At 37.1% G+C, this 20351-nt stretch overlaps 1 protein-coding gene and 3 long non-coding RNA genes across 4 annotated transcripts; 1 reads left to right on the forward strand and 3 right to left on the reverse strand.

The window, feature by feature from the left end:
* Positions 1 to 5634: 5634 nt before the first annotated feature.
* On the reverse strand, positions 5635 to 9211 carry LOC113320282 (2-dehydro-3-deoxyphosphooctonate aldolase 1). The gene is made up of 13 exons (XM_026568213.1): positions 9056 to 9211; positions 8788 to 8885; positions 8528 to 8624; positions 7891 to 7956; positions 7706 to 7765; positions 7485 to 7559; positions 7201 to 7285; positions 6986 to 7044; positions 6860 to 6904; positions 6630 to 6728; positions 6308 to 6355; positions 6145 to 6192; positions 5635 to 5991 (listed from the first exon to the last, which is right to left on the reverse strand). Exons 1-13 carry the CDS (start codon positions 9089 to 9091, stop codon positions 5932 to 5934), a joined length of 876 nt encoding a protein of 291 aa, XP_026423998.1. The 5' UTR covers positions 9092 to 9211; the 3' UTR covers positions 5635 to 5931.
* Positions 9212 to 11018: 1807 nt separating this feature from the next.
* On the forward strand, positions 11019 to 11661 carry LOC113339020. The gene is made up of 3 exons (XR_003354919.1): positions 11019 to 11082; positions 11209 to 11360; positions 11472 to 11661. It is a non-coding gene; the product is annotated as an uncharacterized LOC113339020 (long non-coding RNA).
* Positions 11662 to 12073: 412 nt separating this feature from the next.
* LOC113320298 lies at positions 12074 to 13826 on the reverse strand. Its single transcript, XR_003346022.1, has 3 exons — positions 13558 to 13826; positions 13025 to 13198; positions 12074 to 12186 (listed from the first exon to the last, which is right to left on the reverse strand). It is a non-coding gene; the product is annotated as an uncharacterized LOC113320298 (long non-coding RNA).
* Positions 13827 to 18959, reverse strand: LOC113320293. The gene is made up of 3 exons (XR_003346018.1): positions 18814 to 18959; positions 18588 to 18706; positions 13827 to 13918 (listed from the first exon to the last, which is right to left on the reverse strand). It is a non-coding gene; the product is annotated as an uncharacterized LOC113320293 (long non-coding RNA).
* Between the last annotated feature and the right edge of the window lie 1392 nt (positions 18960 to 20351).

The raw sequence follows: 20351 nt of genomic DNA on the forward strand, positions 1-20351 counted from the left end.
AAAAATTATTGTAACTAGACTAAAGCCTCTCATGGATAAGATTCTCTCACCATATCAAGAAGCTTATGTCTCTAGCAGACTTATAACTGACAATACTGTCATTTACCAAGAAATTATTCACTCCATGAAAAAGAAAAAAGGTCAAATTGGATGGCTTGCATTAAAACTGGATATGTCAAAGGCTTTTGACAGGGTTGAATGGAATTTTTTGATAAAAGTTCTTGAATATTTTAGTTTCAACAAGGATTTCTGTGATCTTATTTATCAATTCATAAGTACTACTTCTTTATCTGTTATGATCAATGGCTCTCCATGTGAGGAATTTCATCCAACAAGAGGCATCAGGCAAGGTGATCCATTATCACCATATCTCTTCATTCTTTTTATGGAATTTCTCTCAAGGCACCTTGTTTCATCTCAACAAGATAAATCAATTCAAGGTATTAAAGTGGCTTCTTCTTCTCCAGCCATCAATCATTTGCTTTTTACAGACGACTGCTTGATTTTCACTCAAGCAAAATCTTTCATCAGTTAACAATTTATTGGAATTTCTTCATAATTTCAGTGCACAGTCTGGTCAAATGATCAACTTTGATAAGTCTTCAGTGTATTTCAGCAAGAAAACAAAACCTGAAGTTGCTGAGGCTCTTATACAGATTTTGGATGTTAAAGCTATGAGTTCTAAGAAGAGATATCTTGGATATCCATTTCTTCTAGGTCATTCAAAGCAGGAAGCTTTTAAAGCTATTGAAGAGAACTTTCTAAACAGATACTCTACATGGTCTATTACTTCACTCACTCAAGCTGCAAGATCCACTATGATTAAACATGTTCTAAATTCAGTCCCAGTTTATCAAATGGGTACTTTCAAGCTTCCAACTCAACTTCTCAACAGACTCACCACCATTGAAAGAAAATTCTTTTGGGGTTATAATGCTAACAAAGGAAATAATCCAATAGCATGGCATAAAGTTTGTAAATCCAAAGATTTTGGTGGACTGTCATTCAGAGATTTGGAAAAGCTTAACTTGGCTTTACTCACTAAGCTGGCCTGGAGATTGTGCACTGAATCAGATGCTCTTTGGACTAAGATAATGACTAGTAAATACTTCAGAGATGGTGACATTCTTCATAAAGATCTAAAAGCTGAAAACTGTTCTTATGTTTGGAATGGACTTGTAAAAGGGCTACAAGTAGTACAGCAAAACTACTTCATTGAGGTGAATAATGGAAAAAAAAAAACAAAATCTGGTTAGACAGATGGATTCCATGTGATAACTCTCCACCACAGCCACTTAATGATCTTCACAGTTTCTATCAGGATGTTGAAGAATTAATTCTCCAAAACACAAGCAGTTGGAATGTTGATCTTTTAAATCAGCTCTTTGATACTACTACTTCTCAGAAGATTCAAAACATATTCTTGGACCTTACTAAAGAATACATCATGGTTTGGATGCTGGTAGCTCAAGGAATAAGTCCTAAAACTATGTTTTAACCTAAACCTGCAAGTATACAGGGTCTAAAGTAGTGAGTGAGCAAATAAGGGGAAGTCCACAGGGACAAGGAGGGAGCTGGTGTTGTATTCTAAATCTTTCTAGTGACTAAAAGCACTAGGGCATTTGAATTCACCCAATAATCCTAAACTAAGGCAATACCTATTCAAATTGTGTTCTTGTTCCTTTCCAGATAAAACTACAATGAATGATCTATCAGTTAATCTCGCTAACTCACCCCTAGTATAAGCTGTCTTCTTACAGCACAACCTATCACAGGCTCATTTGGTTTAATTAGCTACCTGTCATTCCTTTATCAATTAAGCACATTTCTTCTTCCAGAGAGGTCTCAAATGGAAGACTTATCAACCAACTTCACTAACTCACCCCTAGTATAAGCTGTCTTCTTACAGCACAACCTATCACAGGCTCATTTGGTTTAATTAGATACCTGTCATTCCTAAAGCAATGAAGCACAATCAAGAGCAACAACATGAACATGAATTATCTTGACATATGATTATGGGTTTCATCAAAACCCTAGTTATTAAATTATAACATGATGAACACTACTGAAAATAAACTACTACAACTTGGTGCACCGGCTACTCCGGGCATGCCCAAAATCAACACCCATGTCTTCAATTTATACATGCAAGCTTTTTCCCCCAAAAAAAATCCCAAACAGTAAAATTAGGGTTCACCAAATCTTACCTAATTCGATGAAATAACTGCTCCATCACGTCGACCCATCCTTCTATTTCTCTTCCCGCTCCATATCCTGCTCCAATTACTTCTAGCTCATCAACCTATTTCACCAACTTCACACCTAGGGTTCAGTGGCGTGGAAATAGATGAAATTAGTTGTTGAGGAAGATGTAGGACGTGGTAGTGATGATGGTTTGTGGTTGTTAGAAGCCATGATGGCTTTTGGTGGGAGTTATGGTGGTTGAGAAGGGGCAGTGGAGGTGATGGTGGTGGCAGAGTGTTCTCTGCAGACGGAATGGAGAAGATGGAGTCGATGGTTTTGGGAAGAAGGGTGCGTTTGTTTTGCGGGTATAGGTGTTAGGCGCTCGGGTGTTGAGCGGGTTCAGCGAGGTTTGATGATCTGCGACAAGGAGCGATGGATGGGAAGATGGTAGGTGGATCCAACGGCGATATGGAGGTAAGCGTGGAGCGACCGTCGGATGAAGGGATGTAGCAAAACGGACGACCCAAGATGGAGATGGGCGTTGCGATGTAAAGCGGGGGCTTCGGAGTTTGATGTGCGATGATGGAGCGACCGTAGGATGCTGAAATGCTTCGATCTGACGGCTGAAATCCGAGACGGGCTTGGATAGTGGAAATGTGTTTGAGTAAGGGTTTTGGGCCTTGGGTATGCCAAGCCCATATCTTCTTTAAGGACAATTCTTCTTCTTCAAGCCCACTTCTAGCCTTTTGGTCTTGTGCACAACATTCTTCGCGGCTTCCTTGTGTAATTCTTCCCGGCTTTTCACTACTTTTCTGCTCTTTTCGTTCCGCAATTCATCCAAACCTTATTTATTACCTAAAAATGCAAAATTAATTAATAAAAATATTTATTCTTGAAAACAAAGAAAATACAGAATATGGGATAAACTGTAGAATTAATGCACAAAAGATGAGTTAAATGCCAAGAAAAATATATAGAAATATGCACTTTTTAGCACTCATCAGATGTCTTCTAAAGAAGGTAAATTCTCTGTGAAGAGCACTTATAAACATCTCACATTGAATAATACAGAAGTTATGGTTAATGGCAGAATTATTCAAAATAAGATCTGGAAAACGCTTTAGAAAACCAATACAGCTCATAGAATCAAGCTCTTTGCCTGGAGATGTATTCACGACTCTCATTCCATAAGTTTTAAGCTAGGTCGACACAACTCCAGCATTGAAACTAACTTTGAAATTTGTGGTCACAGTGAAGAGACAATGGAACATCTAATGTTTCATTGCATGCATGCCAGAACTGTATGGAGACTGATGAATGTTAACATTTATGAGGTTCAAAGAAGAAATGTTAGTGTCTCAGAATAAGTATAAAGTTGGTTTATAGATCATAGGAGTAATGGTGATGATACTTGGCTTCTCACTCTAATGGTTACTGCATGGATTCTCTGAAAAGATAGATGCGAAAAAGTTTTTAAGGGAGTAAATCTTAATCCCTTTAACACTATGCACAGAATTAAATACCATTTGCATTCTCATCTGCATAACACAACCTTGCATTTTGACGCTTCTACATCATTCATTCCCTCTAACTGGAAGCCACCTGAGAAAGATGTGTTAAAATTTAATATTGATGCTTCATTTGATGCAATATCTAATACTCTTGGTACTAGTGTTGTTTTACGCTCTCATACAGGTGACTGCGAAGGGATCAAAGGATTCTACTCAAATGGAGTTTTAAGTCCCGAGGCTGGAGAATGCACTGCCATACTTGAAGCTCTACAGTGGGCCAAAGAAAAGAAGCTCACAAGGATTCAGATTGAAGCAGATGCAAATCTAGTAGTACAATCTATCACTGATAATGTTCTTCTCATACAATGGGAGAACAAGAATATCTGAAAACAGATCAAGAATCTTAGTTCAAGTTTTATTCATTGCAGTTTTTCTTTCGTCAGTAGGAATGATAATAGAGTAGCTGATCTAGTTGCAAAAACTGTCCGAAAATCAACTACTAGCTTATTTCTTCTTAGTAACTTTTCTGGGGAAATTTGTAATCTCTTGGCAAGAGATATTAACAATGTTTCATCAACATAAGCAATAAATTTCTTTTTATCAAAAAATAAATAAATAATAATTTACTAATTCTTACCTTGATTCGTAGATGATAGATGAGTGGATTTTCTATTACTGTACCGCGATAGATTTTACCCTACCACCGCTATACACCATCTTTGACAGAGTCCGAAGAAGAGATCAGGAAAGAAGACTATAATATTAGGGTTTGTATATCCCATTCTATTTCGTCTGAGAAATATAATATTTTATCTTATTTTGCACGTAATTGGTGTGTCGATCACCTACCATTTCCATATGCGGTAAAAATCATCCAAAAGATCTCAAAACCCACATACCCTTCTCTCAAGTGGGCCAGAAATTCTAAAATTCGAGCTTTGTTAAGCTTTCAACCATAAGCCTTGAAATATATGCTTTGAAAATGTGATGTTACTGACTAAGAGCATCCACAATGGACGATCAAACCTATATATTTGGTCAAGAAACGAGACACATCGGGACAGATTATCGAGTAAAAGCTGGACCAAAACCAAATCCCAGACTATATTTGGTCTGGGACCAAGACCAAACCCAAATATAGTCGAGCGAACTTATAAAGTGATCCTCGTGATGGGGCGGACATCATATGTGATCCTTGTGATGGGGCGGACATTATATGTGATCCTGACCAAAAAGGGCGGACATTATATGTGATCCTTGTGATGGGGCGAACATTATATGTGATCCTGACCAAATTTACTCTTCCATCCTAGTGTAACACCACGGATTAAACTCAAATTTGGTCGTTTTTTTTTGGTCTTTAGTCTTTGGTTTTGATCGCACCACTGCAGTTGCTCTAAAGGAGGAAACAGAAATATGCGCCATGCAGAATGAACCGGCCACCTCATGTGTGTTAGTGAACCATACAATTCGGGTCTCTTGTAGCATGACGTAAAGGAATGATTCATACATGATGCCCGGAAAGAACACGCTACAGATGGTGCTTCTAAGTTGGAATCCAAGCGAAGGAGAATGCAAGCATAGCGTGCATCTCTGGAACTTCAGGTGTTGAGCAAATGGATTGTCTAGCTACCATAGAAGTAATCAAGTGAGCGAATCAGCTAAAACTCTCAAAGGTCATCTCTGACGCTTATATTGTCGTGGACTCCATCAATGAATCAACTCTTCTTCGCCACCTTGAAGAATTTGAACTGAACATGGTTCATGTATTCTTTAATCTAAATTTCTTTCTGCTCACAGTTTGCATTAGTTCAGTGCGCAAAAACACTGGCCACTTCCTATTGCGATCACCAGTCCAGTTGCGTCTTTTACTTTTTCTGACAGACGGTTCACTGGTGAAGTTGATCCTGGCAAAATCCATTATGAAGTATTGGGATACAAACAAAAATTAATCTTGCATTACAAGGCCAAACATTAAAGACTGAGTGACATTACAATAGAAAAAACAGAATGACATTACAATTTTACAAGGTCTTTAACAAACCCAAAACTGGGAAGTTCATGTAAATGAATTGCTTATATGGGGGACGAAACTGCTAGGATAGACAGAAATTACATTCCTCAATATTTCCTTTTCTCGGTGCAGAGATAAGTTTAAACTGTGGAAAAACATTATCACTAAAATGGTGGCTACAACGCTTTTCTGGCTAAATCTTTTCCGATGAATTCAAGACTAATCTTCACGAAATGGTGTAAGATCTATTTTGAACTGCTGTTTTCCTTTGCTAACCCTCTGAATGACAAAAAGAGACGAAGCGAGTAAGAAACAAATAAACAATGCACATTTTAAAATCCTGAGTGATGACCAGTGATTACTCAAAAGAAGGGTGCCAATTTTGCCCAATTCAAGGATTAGGTATCATTTAAAAGATGGAAAAAGACTTACAGCAATCGCCACCAGCTCCTGTAATAGCTCCTCCAAGTTACGCAATGGCTATCAAGAAAGTGTAACCATCATTGGTAAGAATATTTTAACTAAAAGATGTGTACCGAGAACTAGGTTTTTCATGTAAAAGAGTTTGACCAAACGCAAGGAAAATGAAACTCACCCACTGCGTTGGACCATCAACAGGTGCACTTAGGGGATCGTCATGTACCTAATCAAACAAAGAAAGAGCATATCAGCTGCAATGTCACAAAGAGGAAAGACGGAACAAGAAACCCTCAAAAGTCTACAGGAACATGTAGTAAATCAAGGAAGAACAGTGAGATGCGTGTTTTAAGGAAACAAAGAAAATCATGCTTTCTGCGTGTCAATGCAATCTATATTTGAAGTTATAACTGATCCAACATTAACAGGCAAGGGAAATAAACAGAGAGATATCAAAATAAACCAAATTTGAAAACACAAATATGGTCCCAAGTATGTACCTCCATAAAGATGCCATCCACCCCGACAGCAACTGACGTCCTTGCTATACATGGTATTAATTCTCGAAGACCTCCACTTGCAACTCCTCCACCCTCCAGCTAATTAAAATATTCAGTCATATCATTTCTACTAAAGACCCAAACGATATAAAACAACAAATGCAACACCTTCCAGGAAGATAGTGAAAAAATTGCATGTATCCCTAAAATCAAAAGAATACAGGACTGACCTTTTTCCCTGCAGGTTGTTGCAATGAATGTGTAATATCGGCCACCTGCAATGAGACAAATAACGATGATTTATACCACCACTGAAACCGATGAGAATAAAAAGCAGCAAATAGTACTGTACTTACGATGGGACAATTTGCTTCTCGCATCCACTCCAAGTTGCGGGGATCAACAATTAAATCATCTGGAAACCAATTACGAATTCAGATATTGTTATAATCAAGTAAACAAACATGACTATACTCTCAGAGCAGCTAAAACTGGTCCATGCAGTTTTGTGCCTAAACAAAGATAGTGATGAAACTTTTGCACAAAAATATAGAAATGCTAATAAACTTACTATAACCAAACATGGTGCCTCGCTCACAAACCATCACATTCGGATTACCAGCCAACCTAACCTTCTCTGCAGAATTTGCCATAACCTGCCAAAGATCCAACATACGTTATATAAATTCACCGAATCTGTAAAAATTCTACTGGAGCATGCACAAAATGAAAGATAATAACCCCTAAATATATTATCACTTTGAAACCACGACGAATTTATATGCTGAGCATGTGAGGGAAACACACAATTAAATCTTTGAACGGAAAAGGAACGGAAATTGATGAGACACTTACAGAAGAAGAACACATTTGTCCCTTCTTAATGTTGACAATTTTTCCAGTCTTTGCAGCTGCGACTAGAAGGTCTGTCTGTCACAAGAAAAAGATGTCGCCATGAATCGGAAGTCAGGTAGCACATTAATCCATCTTAAGAACATAAGGTTTCTTATTCAAAGCAAGCCTTCGCAGAGTGACTGAAACAATAATCAGTGAGAAACAAGACAAAAGATGCAAACCTGACGGCATAGAAAAGCAGGAATTTGGATAATATCAGCAACCTTTCCAACAGCTTCACACTGCGAGACACTAGCTTCATTAAAACTTGGTGAAGAATAACTGGCAAAGTGACATGAAATCCGGGCTATTATCTATAGGCATAAATCGAAGAACTCAAGTTACTCAGAGAAAACCACAAATTTACCTGCCAACTCTCATGCACATCAGTAACAATTGGTAAGTCATATGCAAGTTTAACTTTTTCAAGGATCTGCATTTGCAAAACAATAGTATAGAAAGTTGAGTCCATAGAAAAGAAAATAGAGACCACTGGTACTAATTTATGAGTACTTTAAAGCATGATATATTCAAAGTCATACATGAAAAACATTAAGTAATTGGATACAAGAAGAAGCTCAGGTTATCACATTTTCAAGTTCAACATGACGAGGTTTTCAGGAAATAGCTAAATACATAACGTCTATGGCTTACACTTTCGGAAAAGCTTTAATTTAATCATCCATGATAGAAATTAGGTGTCACATCATACATTTCAACGACTATGCTTAGTGGCACTAAGCATAAGACCTTTCTGGCATTAATGTCCTATTTAAGGGATTGACTTACTAGGAAGTCGTAATTTAGACAGCCATTATAATTATTGAGTGCATATCATCAACTCTACTGCTTAAAGATGAGAAATTCCATTCTAGTATACAAAGGAAAACTCAATTTTCTTCTAGGCAAGGCTACAATTGCACGGGTTAATCGAATGCCAACAAAACAAACATGAAACATGGCATCGCTATGCTACATGAAACGGAGTGTTCAATGCTGCTTACCTTCAAGCCTTCCTCTAAACCAGGACCACGGAATGATTTAGACGATGTTCGATTAGCTTTATCGAAACTCGATTTAAACACAAGCGGCACACCAACTCTAATTAAGCAAAGCCAATGCCCAAATACTCACAGATCAGCAAAAAAAATTGAACATTTTGAAGAACAAACAATACAATACAAATTAAACCCAATTTTCAAAACATAAAATTCAACCATATTATACCAAGAAAAAAGCAAATAAGAGTAGAAAAAATACTTACTTGTCGGTGATGTGTTTGATATGTTTAGCCATTCTGAAAATATGTTCTTCAGATTCAATCACATTTGGTCCAGCTAATACAAAAAAGGGTTCTGCGGACTGAAAAATCAAAAAACAGAGAATACCCATCTTTAGTTAAATCACATTATATTCAATTACGACATAGAAATCGAAATTGAAATAGAAGCCAAGAAAAGAAGTAAAATTCATGGATCTAAGAGAAAGAAATTCAGATTGAGATGATTGATTAGATATAGTGTGAATTAAACCTTTAGTTGGTTGTATAGATCTGCTGAGGAAACCATGTTTTCGTTAGTTTTTTCTGAAGTTTGAGTGAAGAATGTTAGGAATTTTTCTGAACTTTAAGTACAGAGAGAAAAAGGAGAGCGGAGACTGGAAGTTGGAGATGAGAGACTGTCCGTTGTTGAATGGCCATCTCTTTTGGATTCGGGCTACCACCTAAGATTTATAGAGAGAGAAAACTGTCTACAGAAGCCTCGGTTACAATGTGGTCCGGTCATATACATTTTGTACGTGGTCCGTTTTTATTTTCTAACACCTATTTAACTAAAAGACTTGTCCCTCTAAATCTCGGTAACTGTTCCACTTTTTGAGAAAAACTAGGAAGTTGGAAAAAGAAAAAAGATAAACAATTAGATCATAAAACAGTTTATCAAATTTTTTCCTAGTTATCAGATGTGTCATCATTTAAAGAAGGGCCACGTACTTGAAGTATGTGGCCCGACCACATCGTAACCGCACCGATCTACAGAGTACACGACAGTGGACTGCGGAACCTCAGCTCTGAATCTGACCTCCTTAACCATGAGAGACAACAAGTCTAAAGTCAAGTATCCGTGCAACTGGATTATTCCCTCGCATGGGGATGGGCTTCCCTCAAATGGGATCAGTCGGGGCCAAATTGATGGGCCCATGTAGTGTTTTTGTTAGGGTTGGCGCTATTGCTAGGGCCGTCTTAGGTCTAGGGCATGATAATCGTTCTCCCTCGATCCAAATTTTAGGGGGCCCAGGAAAAACATAAAACAACCTGATAATTTTCTTTTTTCCTAAATATAAATTAAAAAAGTCTGACAATGAGAAAATTCATTTGGAGTCTAGTTAGTGTCAATTTTTACAATTGTTTGCCTTATCCACATTGAACTATTTTATTTTGTTAGCCCTGCTAAATTATCCTCGTAGCATCCCCTAAATTTCAAAATTACTATAAATCAACAACATCATTATAGTATAGTGGTAAAGTCATCTAATGTTAATATGAGTCATCTGTATTCGAAACTCGTTAACACAAATTCCAGAGATAAATCAAAAGAAAGAATTATCGAGCAATATTATAAATAAAATTTCAATTATTTTGGAGCTCTTTTTTTTATTTTTATATGTATTGTTCATTAATCCATATCTATATTGCTCGTGTATGTACTTTAGAAAAATGGCGACTTTTGAAAATTTCTCCCAAGCCTCTAGATTGGTAGAGACGGTCCTAGGTACCATGATCTAAGTTCGGTTTTGAAACTTGTCAACACCAAATTCTTGGTTGGTCAAAAGAAAAAAAGGAGAGCGGAGACTGGAAGTTAGAGATGAGAGACTGTCTGTTATTGAATGGCCATCTCTTTTGGATTCGGGCTACCACCTAAGATTTACAGAGAGAGAGAAAACTGTCTACAGAATACATGGCAGTGGACTGCGGAATCTCAGGTCTGAGTCTGACCTCCTTAACCATGAGAGACAACAAGTCTAAAGTCAAGTCCCCGGGCAACTGGATTATTCCCTCGCATGGGGATGGGATTCCCTCAAATGGGATCTGTCGGGGCCAAATTGATGGGGCCGAATTTGTGGGGTATGATTTTTTTGCCTAGTCTCACTAGGCGGTTCATATTTAATTTTTTGTTAGTGTTGACACCTAGAATAAGAAATTTATTGGTGAAAAATATCTTGTACAGTGTACCCATAAATTGATTTTTCTTGAATTCACAAGTCCCAAGTTTTCTTCTGCCTATTAAGTTCTCTAAAGAAATTCTATACAATGAATCAATTCAAAATATAGAGTCACCAAACCCCGATACGTCTCTTAGTTTCCCTCCAACAAGATTGAAGCTTATATGTAAAGGCAGGCATACTGGATGTTTTCTTTTCAGAAGAATAACCTCACAGTGAAAATGGTAGGTCAACTAGTGCAAGTATCTTCCAAATTCGTCTGGACGATTGAAAATTTCTCAGAGCTGACTGACAAAGTGGTGCAATACTCTGATGTATTTACAGCCGATGGTTATGAATGGTATATAGTTGTCTATATGCATCACTTTCGTGTTATTGCTACTCTAGCTTTCTAAAGTTCTTGATAAAAAAAATTCTCTCTTTATTTTTTGTTGCTTGTTTTTACCATTACGTTTTGGTTATAAAGGAAGCTGGCAATTCATCCATTGGGAGTCGGAAAAGTGTATGATTACTTGTCAATTTTCCTGTGCCCTGTCAACGACTCTACTTCGGATCTGTATGTAAAGTTCAGTTTATCCATTACTAGTCAAAGCAATGGCAGTAACAGAGTCATAAGAGGTACACATGAAAAAATAAGAATATGTTCTATATATGTAGTAGATACTGTGTTACTGAATCACATGGTACTAACCTTATTACCTTGTAACTAATTTTGGTTTCATTTTGCAGAAACAGACACCAATTCCCTACCAAGAAAATGTGGGTTGGACTGGGGCTGGATAAAATTCTTGCATCTAAGTGAACTATACGACCCTGATGAAGGATACATCGTCAATGATACTTGTATTATTGAAGTTGAAGTTTCTTGTGGGATGGAGGACTAAATGAATAATGATATCAAGGAAAAATCAAGACCTACTGCTGTGTGTCATCCGAATGCGCTGATCTGAAGTTGTTTAAGTGTTTAATTTAGTTTTCAAGTTGTTGTGTTTTGTTCTGCAAAATGTTTACAAGGAAAAGAAAACATAACCAATGTTCTTTTTAAAGTTTTTACATCATAGTCTCAGAGTTCTTTGTTTAGAAACAATTAAAATTGAGAATTAATGATCAAAAAGGTTATAAAAACTTCTACTAGAGATTAATTCAAGTAGCACCAGTTTTGAAGTTGGTCTAACCAGAAACTACAAACGTTACAAGGGTGATATAGTAAATATGAACCTTATATAAGTAAACCTACTAGCTTCATAGTTGGGGGAAAAGAAAAGAAGAGAAAATCGGCACATCCCGTCCCATGGATGTTATCCCAGCAGAGATAGCGATTGAAATATTTTCCCGAGTACCAGCGGAAACAATCTTAGAATGCAAAAGTGTTTGTAAAACTTGGCAAAATCTCTTATCACTTGATAAGAAGTTCACTGACATGCACTTCCGCCGTCGACAGGATCTGCTAGATCATCATGAACAAAAGGTAAATCTAGGTCTTATTTTCTTACGTAAGTCAGAAAACTCAAGTGGTCATGAACTTTACTATGGAGAATATGATGAGACGATTAGTAATAATAATACTAGTACCGATGATGACGGCAAAGAGGAGTGCAGCATTCCAAACACACTTAGATTAATTAATCATCCTCTCGTTCGTTCACAAAAGAAGTACGACACATGTTTGCTAGTTGGTTCTTGCAATGGTTTGATTTGTTTAGCCGAACCTAGAATGTATGGCCTCAACGATCCAATCCATATCTGTAATCCCATTACTAGTATAATGACTACCATCATGTTACTAGTATACATAGTGGTTTTGGTTACAGTCCAGAAACCAACGAGTACAAGGTTGTTAGAATCTTATATAGCTATGATGCTGGTACAGCAGATATACAAAGTATACACTCTTGGTGGTGGTAGTGGGTGGAGAAATAAAGGGCTAGTCACCTACACGTTATATGAACAACATGGTTTCTTTGCTAATGGAGCTATACATTGGTTAGATATGAATGCAGAAGAGACAATAATAATGGCCTTCAATTTATTAGATGAAAGGTTCCATGTGCTCCCTTCTGCACCTTTTTCCTGTGTCAACACTTTTATTATTGGCTCATATGGAGAGTGGTTGTGTGTTGTTAACCATGATAGTGGTGAATGTTTAGATATATGGACTTTTAAGAAAACATCGTCAGGTACTACTACGTCTATTACAGTCGGCAATAACGAATATGAGTCTTGGAGCTGGTGTAAAGAGTTCAGTATTGACCTTGAAGGTTCATCCCCTTGGGATTACGTACCTGTTGCGTTTACAAAGACTGGTTTGCTAGTACTCTGGTATGCAGACTTGTCGATTGTCTCGGAGAAAGGGACATTCTATAGTTACAACCCGAAAACTGCAACGTGGAAAACACTTGGGACTATGGATTTTCTTGAAGTAATCCCTCATATGAACAGCTTTGTTTCCTTGAAAGCTTTAGGAGAAACAACATGCAAGAAAAGAAAGAAAAGATCAGTTCCATCAAGTAGTGTGAAGGTTAGCTAGCCAGGATATAATATTTGAAATATATTAGCTACCAAGTTCATTATTAATCTGCTGCATCAAGTTTGATCTTTATGACTTTATATTATCATGTTGGTGTCATTTTTCTCTTTTTGGATAACTGAAAGTTTCTGGCATACGTTTGCCAATATATCTGCTGGCTTATTGCATTCCCCGACTACATGCTTACATATCCAGTTACTAATAATACGATTTTGGCAATTAAGTTTTTATAAATGTCATGACAAAGAAAAACAAGCATAGAACTGGTGATTTATTTCTGACACTGACCATGATATATACTAAATGGGGTTTTCCATTTCCTCTCGTTGTGAAAGCAAGAAATTTACACATTCATAAATAATGACAGAGTTATGGGTCTTTGCATTTTCCTGACGCTAGAAGCCTCTCCCTTCGGCACTTTAACAATTTGTCCCTCCAGCTGTAATACACAAGTACCTGTATGGTTATACGTACAAAACTGCAGTTTGACTCTTAAGTATCTGTAGTGATATACCAAACAAGAGGTGTCGGCAGATAATACAGATAACCTACTAGCAATTTTCATTGATTGACATGGGATTTGTTGACTTCAAAGATGTCCACATTATTCTTATCTCAAGTATGATTCAATAAAGATGTCCCAAATGATCTAGAAGCAACGAAAAAGAGCCACAGTAAGTAATTTCGGAACAATTTCCATGTGAAGTCAAATCAATGAACAAAAAGTGCATATAAATTTCAAATAATAGAACAAGTTGTGGTTCTTAAAGTTATTATGCCATAAAATTTCAACTATAAATAGTAATCTATATGTAAGCCATTCCGTATATTTCATTGAGAAACAAAATGTTTATATGATTGATAGAGCAAATTTAGTTCAGTAGAATAAAAGTTGGGACGCATTAGTCGATACAATTCACTGGCAAATTCAGTACGTTTTCTTGTCCATAAAACCTACAATTATTGCAATAAGAGAAGTGAAACATTTGTTCTATTTAGTGGACTGGAGCACTAGAAACCGTGTAACTATCATCGATTGACCGAGTAAGTTGTTTCTTCAAATGTGTCCACATGATACGAATATAATTCTGGTAACATGATCAGTACTTTTCTTAATGGTGGAAAAAGCATTGCTAGCAAAGGAAAATGCTAAATTATTTGATTTCCAAGTCTAGTTTGCACTCCAATACTTGTCGGTGAATGAAACCTAAGTCGATCGAACATAAGTGAATATAGATCATAAAGGAGCTCAGGGAGATGGTGAGTGGAGTTCACTGCTGAAGCTCTCCCAGCAAAAGAACCCAAGTTATTCTGCTTCCGTAAAGACTTTTATGACACATAGATGTGCAACTGAACTTAAGGCTATAAACCTGACTGCATCTAGAGTCTGCTATTAAAGTGCCACAAAGCTGTGGTGATCGATTCAGTTTGCTTGGTGAGCATCTTATTTTGCTCCGCATGGGTACAATAAAGCTGTGGGACCAGATGTGCTAGCTAGACAAAGTGCCAAACTGTACAGAAAACACCCACTTCTGACTTTTCAACTATCCAAACTTGTGATGGACAGTAATGAAATTAATGTATCTTGGTGCATACACACGGCAAGGAACCTTAGTCAAATCATGCTTATTAAAGTCTTGCGTGCGTCAATGAACGAAATTCCAAATATTGAACTATAAATGCAGCACCCTGATAATATGAAAACTATAACTAGTAATCAGAATCTAATTAAACAATTCTGCATATTCATTGATCAAACCAAAACTTGAAATAAGCATATAGGGCTAATTTAGTTTTTGTTAGCCATGTATTCATTCAATAAGACTACCCAGACAACATCATTTGATCTTTTTCTTATCCATCTTCATTTATTGTTCTTCTTATTGATCAACATCACTATATGCCCACTAGCCTCTCATGGATGCTATGAAGAGGAAAGCAGGGCACTATTAAATTTCAAATCCTCTTTGGAAGACCCTTCAAATCGCTTGACTTCATGGCAAGAAGGCATCCTACATGAAAACTGTTGTAATTGGCATGGAATTAGGTGTTCAGATGAGTCATCTCGTGTTGTCTCTATCGACCTTCGGAACACAAACCTTGAAAATTATATCGAAGAAACTAGGTACGGCAAAGGCACCTACAACTTACCAAGCACTTCGCTAACAGGTAAACTATCTCCTTCTCTATTCAGCATAACTTATCTAGAGTACCTTGATCTCGGCTTCAATAATTTTCAGGAACCAGATATCCCATTTCAGTTTTCAGATCTAAATAAACTCACCCATCTTGATCTCTCAAACACAAACTTTTCAACATCAATTTCGACACATTTCAGCAACTTATCATCTTTACAGTAGCTTGATTTATCTTGCAAAACAATCTCCAATTTTTCTAACTCTTGCTCAGAATCGTCATCCATAAAATGGATGAGAGGTTTAGTAAATCTCCGGGTATTAAAGCTGAGTGGTATTAATCTAGCTGGGGCCACATCTTCAGAAGAGAATTTTGCTGAGCATATGTCGTACCTTTATAATATTAGATATCTTGATCTCTCTCACTGCAGTATTCGTACTTCCGTTTTCCCAATCCATGAGTTTCACAATCTTTCCCATCTATCCACTCTCAAAATGAATGACAACTATATCGGTTCTTTAATACCAGAACAGCTAGCCAATTTTACTTCAATCTCAGTTCTCAACTTGTCTTACTGTCAACTACAAGGCTCAGTTCCATATCTTCCTCAACTCAGAGAGCTTGATGTGAGTTTCAATTATCTACAGCCTAATCTTACTAGGATGTTTGAAAATCTTTGGGCGAAACTAAAAGCCCTTCAGATAACATCAAATCAAATAAATGGACCAATTCCAAGTTCAATTTCAAATGCGCCATTATTAGTCAGTCTTTCTGCCGCATGGGGTACAATTCAAGGATCATTACCTTCTTCAATCTACAATCTTTCTCGGTTGCATCATCTGGACCTCTCTCAGAATGACATAACAGGTTCTATCCATTCTTCAATCTCCAATCTAAAAAAACTAAACTCTATTGACTTGTCTTACAATAAATTCCAAGGAACCATACCAAGTGCAATCTCCAAGCTAAAAGGGCTAAGCTTTCTAGACCTGTCCAGGAATAATTTCCACGGACCGATCCCAAATTCAATCTCCAATCTAAAAGACCTACACTTCCTAGACTTGTCAAGGAATAATTTCCAAGGACCTATACCAAATTCAATCTGCAAGGTTGTTTCTCTTCGACAACTTGTATTAGAAAGTAATAAATTTACAGGTACCGTACCAAGTTGCATTACCATGCTCAAGAACCTTGTTGACTTGCGTATATCTAAAACCTCTATCGAAGGCAATGTTTCATTTATCTCTTTGGTTGAGGAATTATCAAACCTAACTACCCTAGATCTGAGCTCAAATAGGCTAAGGGTCACAATAGATCAACACTTGCATCTGTCCTCTAAACCTTAACTGGAAACTTTAGCGCTGGGATCCTGCAATCTGAAAGTTTTTCCAACTTTCATCTGTAATATGACTCACCTAAAAGCACTGAATATATCTCATAATAACCTCAGAGGAGCTATCCCATCTTGCATCTCCAAGCTTGAAAATCTCGTTTACTTAGATTTGTCTAACAACAATCTTTGTGGTCGTCTTCCTGCTCCACCTGAAGGTGTCCAGATTTTTGATTTATCACATAATAAACTTAATGGTGAAATCTCAATAGAAGCTGGAGAAAGATTATCTAGTGTTAACACTATACTTTTGAATGCCAATGAACTTTCAGGTTCAATTCCCTTTTCTATATGTTCACAAACACAATACCTTGACCTCTCTAACAACAAACTATCCGGGATTATACCTACCGGTATAGGGTACTGCAATTCTCTTATTTATCTGAATCTTGGCAACAACTTTCTCACCGGAAATGTTCCGAAAGAGCTAGAAAATGCAGAAAGTCTGTTATTTCTTCAATTGAACGACAACAATCTCAGTGGTAGTTTTCCTAAGTCTACGGAGAAACTTCTGAATTTAGAAATTCTTGACTTCGGAAATAACAACATGGAAGGTATTATACCCACTGCTCTTGGTTTATTAGTTGGCTTAAAGATTCTTTCTTTAAGGTCAAATAACTTCAGTGGGCCAATCCCTGAAGAGATCTACAATTTTCCTAACCTTCAAATATTAGACTTGTCGATAAACAATCTCTCAGGTTCGATTCTTAAGATAGGGAACTTAAGGTGGCTACTGAGTAGACCTACTGAAAAGTATCATTTTCGTGATCCGGGATTGGACTTCAGTGAAAAGCTAATGAACTTTCAATTTCAATTCAAGATGGTGATTAAAGGGGTCATGAGAAAGTTTGAGCAGTTGTATGTCAGTTCTGGAATCGATCTATCATGCAATGCTCTTGAGTGGAACATACCAGAAGAGATAGGTCAACTGAATGGGCTTTCTATGCTTAACCTATCACATAATCAGTTCTCTGGTTCAATCCCAGTGAGTGTTGGAAGCATGAAGGGTTTAGAGTCCTTGGATTTGAGAGACAACAAACTGTCTGGACTTATCCCACAATCCCTAGCGTCATTGGATTTTCTCAGCTATTTGAATCTATCTTCGAACAATTTCAGTGGCAGAATCCCAAGAGGGGAACACTTTGATACATTGAGTGGCGATGGTTCAGTGTATGCCAACAGATTGTTATGTGGGTTCCTTACAAACAGAACTTGTGACACTGACCAGAACAGTATTACTACTGACAAACATGTGGATTGGTTGTTTTACAGTTTTATGGCTTTGGGATTTGGATTTTGGTTTTGGGGTCCGTTCTTTGTTTTGCTTATAAGGAAAGAGAAATGGTGGTTCGGGTATTGGAGATTGGTGGATATTGTTGCAGTTAGAGTGACTAGACTTGTCTACTGAAAATTGAATTATGTTTGGTCTGCAACTGTGTTTGTAAATGATGCTCAAATGTAACGTTTCATATTATAAGAATGACACTACATACACTAGCTGACTGTAGATGCGCCATACACCTAATGTATGAAGATGTGATAAAACCCACACACAGACATGTACCAACTACCAACAGGCAACATCAAAAGTATCACTCTTAGCGTACCCTAAGCGGAGAAACATCATACAGAACAATGTGTCCAATTTCAAGTTCATTGCCACTCTTGGCTAGTTGTCTAATTTTGCATAAGAAATTCAGTCTAACAAATTCATTTATAACCCAATGCAGTAAAATATTAATTGACAAGAACCCTCATGAGAGAGGTTTGCTAATAAAAGATGAAATTTTACCTCTTGAAGGTTTATTTGAAGAAGATGATTCGACCGCAGTAACAGCACTTTTTCGAGTGAAGTTTTCTCCGGTGGTCACAATGTCATTACATCTGTCAGGCCTTATCAAGCAGTTATTTCTGCCAGGCATTTTATCAAACAGTTATTATTTGAAGTCTAATGGTGCTAATGAAAACATAATTGAGCAGAATTTAACAAATACAATGAGAATTAAAGAGATCTTAACCTTGAGTTGATTCATTGACTAAGGGACTGTCTTTCGAATTCTTCAGAAAACAAGCTAATCAGTAGATTTCATTCAGTACTCTTACTAATGGTAGAAAATGCTAAAGTATTTGATTTCCAGGTCTAGTTTTTCTAGTCCACTGCCACATTTTCTTGTGGGCGTGCTTGGTGGAGCAAGTATATGATCGGTCTTGCCTAGATACGCTAACTTGTAATGAGGACCACAATTATATAAATGGGCGGCAACTCACACTTCACTTCCTCAATTAATGGATTTCGTTATCTAGGTCCTACTGGCAAAGGAAAATAGCTAGTGGTGCAGAAATTCCAAGTCAAGTCAAGTCAATTGAATAAAAAAAAATGTAATCGTTTTCGAATACAAGTTTATAAAGCAATTAGTGAAATATTAAAGTTAGAGGTAAAAATAGCAATCTATACCAAATCCTCTTTGGATGACCCTTCCAATCGCTTGTCTTCGTGGCAAGAAGGCATCCAACGTGGAAATTATTGTGACTGGCATGGAATGCGGATGCTCAAGTGAGTCTTTTCATGTCATGTCCATCGACCTTCAAAACAAAGACCTTGAAATGTACCGATTTGATTCCTTTCCTTCATACCGCACTACGAGGTAAGTTATCTCCTTGGCTTTTCAACTTCAACTCATCTCGAGTACCTTGATCTTGCTTTCAATGATTTTTCAGGATCAGATATCACACTTCAGGTTTCTTGATCTCTCCCATTCAAACTTTCCTGCGTCTTTATCAGCTGGTACTTGATCAGATATCACACTTCAGGTTTCAATGATTAATACTAGAATCAGATAAACACCAAGATGGTTACACGTGTATCGAGGGAAAATGGGTAATTGCGCGTCAGTAACTCATCTCATCTGATGAGAAATTGACCGTGTTGACCGATAAATTAACAAAAGTAACGGATTTGGATGGAAACATGGATGGAGGCCTAGATTTGCAAATTTGAAAAAAACAGGCTTATGGTTGTCTATCGGGTTGAAAATGAGGCCTATATCTGTTTATAATCCATGAAACAAATACATTCAGAGGTGAACCAAAGAGATGAGTTTGCTAATAAAGATGAAAGTTTTACCTTCTGAAGCTTCCTTTGCAGAAGAACAAGAAGAAATGGCCAGCAACAAATATCATCTTCCAGTTCCACCTTCAGAAGCAACAAATAACAACCTCTAATAAAAAAAAATATCGAATAATGTGTCCAAATTCAAGTTCATTATCTGATTTCACACATAAGAATTCTTTCTAACAAATTCATTTATACTAACCCAATGCAGCAAAATCTTAATCGATGAGCTTCATAAATGAAAGATGAAAGTTTACCTCTTGAAACCTTAGCCTTATTTGAAAAAGAAGAAGAACTGACCGCGGTAGCAGCAGAAGCATTTGGAGAGGCGTTTTCCCAGGTGGTCATAATATCATTAATTCTGTCAGGCATTTTACCAAACATTCGTTGCTAACGAGAACATACTTGAGCAGTATTTAACAAATACAACGAGAATTAAAGAGA

Source organism: Papaver somniferum, chromosome 1 (genome assembly GCF_003573695.1).
Source record: "Papaver somniferum cultivar HN1 chromosome 1, ASM357369v1, whole genome shotgun sequence".
Classification (NCBI taxonomy): domain Eukaryota; kingdom Viridiplantae; phylum Streptophyta; class Magnoliopsida; order Ranunculales; family Papaveraceae; genus Papaver; species Papaver somniferum.